The sequence below is a fragment of the Tympanuchus pallidicinctus genome, unplaced genomic scaffold (assembly GCF_026119805.1).
Source record: "Tympanuchus pallidicinctus isolate F22 unplaced genomic scaffold, pur_lepc_1.0 scaffold6, whole genome shotgun sequence".
Lineage (NCBI taxonomy): Eukaryota > Metazoa > Chordata > Aves > Galliformes > Phasianidae > Tympanuchus > Tympanuchus pallidicinctus.
In genome coordinates this window covers 39,010,970-39,017,684 of record NW_026294780.1, presented here as the reverse complement: position 1 = coordinate 39,017,684, position 6,715 = coordinate 39,010,970, and the positions used below count along the sequence as shown (strand labels likewise).

General features: G+C 48.1%; 1 protein-coding gene across 2 annotated transcripts in view; it reads left to right on the top strand.

Annotated features, from left to right (window-relative positions):
• Nucleotides 1–1,242: 1,242 nt before the first annotated feature.
• PCDH17 (protocadherin 17) overlaps nucleotides 1,243–6,715 on the top strand; it is an 85,686-nt gene continuing 80,213 nt past the window's right edge. For both annotated transcript variants that reach the window (XM_052705564.1, XM_052705563.1), the window contains exon 1: nucleotides 1,243–4,828. In XM_052705564.1, the coding sequence (XP_052561524.1) occupies nucleotides 2,219–4,828 (2,610 nt within the window). In that variant the 5' untranslated portion in view covers nucleotides 1,243–2,218. The remainder of the gene's footprint in view (nucleotides 4,829–6,715) is intronic.

Below are 6,715 nucleotides of genomic sequence, written 5' to 3'. Positions count from 1 at the left end.
GATCCTCAGTCTCCCGGAGAAAGAGGTATAGTAAAAGTGTAGCTGGATCCGACACCCCCTCTCTCATTCTTTTCTTTTTTTCTTTCCCCCCCTCCCCTCCAAAACATACATCTGATTATTATTATTATTATTATTATTTCTGTCTATAGAGTGAGTCAGAGAAGCCTTAGGGAGAAGCTGCAACTAATGTCTGTGAAGGGAGGAACATGAGGAGATAGTGAATGTGATTTGTTCCGCTGGATCTGACTCATCCAGCAGCCTGGAACACCTGCATTTGGGGTCTGCCATTCATTTATTTCTGGTTGCTAGAAGAACCTGAAACAAAATTGAGCAGCCTTTCCCCAGTATTTACTGGGAAAGGTAAATCAGACAGGGCGAACGCATCTGGCATTGCTGCTGCTCTCCGCACTATTACTGAGATGCCCAGAGAGACTACGAGAGCCTGACGGGGCTGCAAAAATGCATCACACTCCGCCACGGAGCTGCATAGGTTTAATATAGGTGAATCAGGCGATTAAAAGACCTGCCACTTTATTCACCACCGGGATTGCTTTTCTCTTCTCTCTCCTCCCCTGGATGAAGCGGACTAGGTGGCAGTATCACTGGGAGGAGATGCTGTATAGGAAGAAAAGAGAGGCACTTGACAGCGCAGCCCTGTGAATACAGAGACTGTTTTCCTTTTAGAGAGAGAGAGAGTGTGTGTGTGTGTGTGTGTGTGCGCGCTTTTCTTTTTTTTTCCCTCTCCTCTTTCCTCCTCCCCCCTCCACTCCCCCGCTTCTTTCCTTTCTCTCGCGCTCTTGTTTAATCTATGCGTCCAGCCATGGGTTGCCTGTTGATTTCCTCTCGACTGGAGAGAAAAGCAAACTGGGATTAAACTGCAGCGAGAAAAGTGCAGCTCCTCAGACACGCATCCGCACACACGCATAGACGCACAGAGAAAGGATGTGGTGGCGGCGGCTGTTGGCCTGTCTTAAAGAAACCCGAGCGTGCATCTGATTAGCGCAGCCTGCGATTGCTCTTAAAAGATACATGTTTGCTGCTAATGGTGATGATGAGCTGGTGGGTTTCTTGATTTTCACTATTTTTTTTCCCTACCCTATTAGGCGAGTGGGAGGCTGGTAGTAGAAGGAGAGAAAGGGAACTGTAGATCCGGACACTAGTTTTTTGTGGTTTTGTGTGTGTGTGGTGGGTTATTGTTTTTTTTGTTTTGTTTTGTTTTTTTTGTTTTGTTTTTGTGTGTGTGTGTGTGTGTTTTTTTTTTAATTTATTTGTTTTATCCTTTGATCTGCCATTCTCATCCCCTTGCCTTTTGATTCGGGAAAGAAAGAGTGAGGGTGTTGGAAACAGAGGAGGAAATACCGATGGCAGCGAGATGCAGCTCTCCGCCGCAAGCAATGCAAGATTAGATCTCTAAATGCAGCAAAACACTCCCTGAAAGCCAACAGCCCCGCGGTGCTATCAGACATTTCACTGCCTCTCACTGCACACGAAGAGGGCTCCTCCAACAAGCTGAGACTTTTTTTCCCTTCTGTCTCTCTCCCATCCCTCCACTCCATCAATTGCATCGCAAGTGATGAGTAGCAAATAAGATTTTTCTCCCCCTGCTTACAGACCTGTGGCCACCACCCCCTTTTCCCGTGTATGTATGAATACACGTATTTAAAAAAAAAAGAAAGAAAAGAAAGAAATCTTTTTTTTGATCATTTTTTAGAAACACAACCACCGCCGCTGATTTTTTATTATTATTATTTTTATTATCCTTTGTACATCTGTGAACATTCAAGGATCGGGAACGCTTCGTCTGCCCGGAGGAGAAGATCTTTTGTAAATTTTCTGATTTTTTTTTTCAATCTTCCCACTGCCGAAGTTGGACTGCCGAAGTAACTGTGAGGGGACCGCAATCACGGCGAGCGCTTCCTGAGACGCTGCCGGAGCTGCTCCCCCCTCCCCCGCCACCCCCCTCCGTCTGCTCCCTCCCTCCCTCTGAGCTACATGGTCCATTTGCTGCCTCTCATCCTGAGTCTCTGCAGATGTTTTAGAGCAACAGGTTCAGGAACTTAAAATATAGGGGTGGGGAGAGAGAAGGAAAAAAAAAAAAAAAAAAAAAAAAAAAAGAGACGACGGAGGAGGAAGAGCAAACCTAGTGCAGGAGGCAGAGAAGACAGGGACGACCCTGGTCACCACTGCAGCTGCTGCCATTCCCCACCCCTGCTCGGGGATGTACCTTTCCATTTGTTGCTTCTTCCTCTGCTGGGCTCCTGCCCTGACACTGAAGAACCTGAATTACTCAGTGCCAGAGGAGCAGGGAGCAGGCACGGTCATCGGGAACATTGGCCGCGATGCGCGGTTGGCAACGGGGGCAGCAGGTGGTGGGCTGCTGCCTGCTGAGCGCAGTAGCCCCGGACGCGGATCCAAGTCCACCTTCCGGGTGCTGGAGAACTCGGCCCCTCACCTCCTAGATGTGGACGGGGAGAGTGGGCTGCTCTACACCAAGCAACGTATTGACCGTGAGGCACTGTGCCGGCGCAGCACCAAATGCCAACTGTCTCTTGAGGTGTTCGCCAACGATCAGGAGATCTGCATGATCAAGGTGGAGATCCAGGACCTGAACGACAATGCACCGACATTCCCTTCTGACCAGGTGGACATGGACATCTCAGAAAATGCTGCGCCAGGCACCCGCTTCCCACTCACCAGTGCTCACGACCCAGATTCTGGGGACAACGGGCTGCGAACCTACCTTCTAACCCGTGATGACTACGGCCTCTTCTCTCTTGATGTGAAGTCCCGCGGTGATGGCACAAAGTTTCCGGAGCTGGTCATCCAGAAGCCATTAGACCGTGAGGAGCAGAGCCACCACACTCTGGTGCTGACAGCACTGGATGGTGGCGACCCACCACGCTCGGGCACGGTGCAGATCAATGTACGCCTCATTGACTCCAATGACAACAGCCCTGTCTTTGAGGCAGCCTCCTATGTGGTTGAACTGCCAGAGAATGCACCATTAGGGACAGCTGTTATTGACCTCAATGCTACTGATGCTGATGAGGGCACCAATGGTGAAGTGCTCTACTCCTTCAGTGGCTATGCACCTGATCGTGTCCGTGACCTCTTTAGCATCGACCCACAGAGTGGCCTCATCCGTGTCAAGGGCAACCTGGACTATGAGGAAAGTGGTCTCATAGAGATTGATGTCCAGGCTCGAGACCTGGGGCCCAACCCCATCCCTGCTCACTGCAAGGTCACCGTCCGCCTCATTGACCGCAATGACAATGCTCCCACCATTGGCTTTGTCTCCGTTCGCCAGGGAGCACTGAGTGAGGCTGCCCCACCAGGCACTGTCATTGCCCTTGTGCGAGTCACTGACCGTGACTCGGGTAAGAATGGGCAGCTCCAGTGCCGGGTGCTAGGAGGTGGTGGTGGGCCTGGAGCTGTCCCTTTCACACTGGAGGAGAACTATGACAACTTCTACACTGTGGTCACTGACCGGCCCCTGGACCGTGAGGCACAGGATGAGTACAATGTGACCATCGTGGCACGTGACGGGGGGAACCCCCCACTCAACTCCACCAAGTCGTTCTCTGTCCGAATCCTCGATGAGAATGACAACCCACCCCGCTTCAGCAAGAATCTTTATGTATTGCAGGTGCCCGAGAACAATATCCCTGGAGAGTATTTGGGCTCTGTCTTGGCTCAAGACCCTGACCTGGGCCAAAATGGGACAGTCTCTTACTCCATTCTGCCTGGGCACGTGGGTGACGTATCCATCTACACCTATGTCTCCGTCAACCCAACCAATGGTGCTATCTATGCCCTGAGGAGCTTTAACTATGAGCAGACAAAGCACTTTGAGTTTCGCGTGCTGGCCAAGGACTCGGGTTCACCCCATCGTGAGAGCAACGCCACAGTACGTGTCACTGTGCTCGATGTCAATGACAACGCACCCCTCATCGTCCTACCTGCCCTCATCAATGACACCGCTGAGCTGCAGGTGCCACGCAACGCTGGGGTGGGGTATCCTGTGGGCACCGTTCGTGCTCTGGACAGTGACTTTGGGGAGAGTGGGCGCCTTACCTATGAGATTGTGGAAGGCAATGAGGAGCACCTCTTTGAGATGGACCCCACTAGCGGTGAGATACGCACCTTGCACCCCTACTGGGAGGAGCTCAGCCCTGTGGCTGAACTAGTGGTAAAAGTCAGTGACCATGGCAAGCCCAGCCTCTCTGCGGTGGCTAAGCTCATTGTCAGGGCCTTGGCAGGGCCCCTACCCGAGGCTGGCGAGCCACAAGTGAATGGCGAGCAGCATCGGCGACCGCACTGGGACTTGTCGCTGCCCCTGATCGTGACCCTGAGCACTGTCTCCATCATCTTGCTGGCTGCCATGATCACTATTGCTGTGAAGTGCAAGCGAGAGAACAAGGAGATCCGCACCTATAATTGTCGCATTGCCGAGTATAGCCACCCTCAGCTGGGAGGAGGGGGAGGCAGTGGCGGGGGAGGAGGAGGCAGTGGCAGTGGAGGGGGCAAGGGCAAGAAGAAGAAGATCAGCAAGAATGACATTATGCTGGTGCCCAGTGAGGGCGAGGACAGCCGGGGCCCCCTCAATGTCATGAACGTGGTGAGCAGCCCATCCCTGGCCACCTCACCCATGTACTTTGACTACCAGACCCGCCTGCCCCTCAGCTCTCCCAGGTCTGAGGTGATGTACCTGAAGCCCGCCTCCAACAACCTGACTGTACCCCAGGGACATGTGGGCTGCCACACCAGCTTCACAGGGCAAGGGACTAACGCCAGCGAGGCTCCCCCGAGCCGGATGTCCATAATTCAGGTAGGAGACTTTTAGAATTCCCTGGACCTCACTTTAGACGCTGGTTTAACTTTACGTTTTGTCTGCAGTGAAATCTGCTGTAAGACACCACTGAAGGGACCAACCCAAGTCACTAAAAAAAGGTGGACTTAATAAAAGTGGAAGCAGATCACATTTGATGTGTCTGGTTCTGCTGTCACACAATTGTTTCTTGTGTGACTCAAAAGTAAGTGCCCAGTGAAACAGATGGAGTTACGGCAGTGTAAATGAGGTGCGTGTGAGGGTGCAGGTAGGCATTTAATACATTTGGGGCACTTTGGGGTAATTTCCTAGAAGATCATCAGATAGAAGTGGACGCTTCTATGGGTTTCACTTGGCTTTGGTTTGGAGGTGGAGATGGAGGAGGGTGTTTCCAGAGCAATCCTATCATCTGTAGTGACAGGACATGAGAGAAACTCTACCCACTGAGGACATCTATTGCAACAGTGTATTATAGCCCTCCAATCCTGTATGTAAATACAAGCTTTCTTTTCAAGATGCATGTTTTTATTTTTTTTAACTTCCTTCTTTAGAATATATATGCATAAATATTTATTTTTGACACAGAACAGTATCATCGGGGCCCCATTGCCTCCTCCTCTCCCCATAAACAACCAAAAATTTTTGTTTAGTCAAGTAGAAAAAAATGTATGTGGTGACTCCCTCCTACCCCTAAATGTCAACAAAGCTCATGTCCAGTCATAAAACAGCAAAACAACTAGTCAGATTTCCAGTAGCCTGAGTCAATATTGATTATTGCTTTATAGTGAAAGACTTACATGCTGTGTCTTCTACCAAAGAAATTACATTTAGAAATTACAGCTGGGCTGCATTCTGCTGTCAGTTATATCCATACTGTCCTCTACCGACTTTTGTGAATGTGAGAAGTGGCAGAATTTGGACCATTGGATATAGGGTGCTAATCAATTTACTTAATTTCTAGCGGGTATTGCAAACTCAGAAGACATATTCTAGAGCAGTGCACTCACAGAGGGAAGGTGAGGGCAGAATTTGGCTCCAGTTGATTTAATTTAAAATATTGCTTTATGATTAATGCAGCTTAATGTTCAAATATTTCAGGTATGTTCCAAAGTGATTTTTAACGTTTGGATTGAAAGCAGGCTCTGGATAATGACTATTAAATATATTTGAAATGTCATATTTGTTTTGTCCTGTAGTCTCCTAATATGCTGTTCTGAGTCGTAGGGGAATGAGCTGAGTGTATCAGAAGTGACACAGACTCACTTTGTATATGCAGCTACTGGGAAAGAAGTTGCACTTTAGACACCTGATGTACCAAAAGAAAATTCATAGTACCTTTGAATTATGCTACCCTGCAGTCTGTGATCACCGGATGTTCTAGTTGCCAGCTGCATCTAACATTTTAAACTAAATAGAAGTATCCATCAGTTAAGTAACGAAAATTCCAGTAACTGATAGCCTGTAAATGGAATATTTTTGACAGGAAAAGAAAAAAGAAAAAAAAAAAAAGAAAAAAAAAAAAAAAAAAAAAAAAAAGTAAAGGCTGTTTGTACAAGGTCACTGTGAACTAATCCTCAACCCACTATTGAGTTGAGTTATGTCACAGAAACAATTTCATTTTATGCCTATCATGAATTTGTGTTGCTGTCAATTAGGTGAGCAGAGCAATACGTAAAATCTGGAATTGATTTTAACAAAAAGTGACACTTCAGGAAAGAGTTTAGTTTAGGGCGCAACCAGAGATAATTTGATTTATAATTCATGCTTTATGAGACAAATAACTTTCAATGACACATGTTTAAGTAATGTCAACTTTTTTTTTACTGTAAAATGGAGTGGTCAGAATGCTAAGAAAAAAAAAGAAGGTTTTTTTTTGTTTTGTTTTGT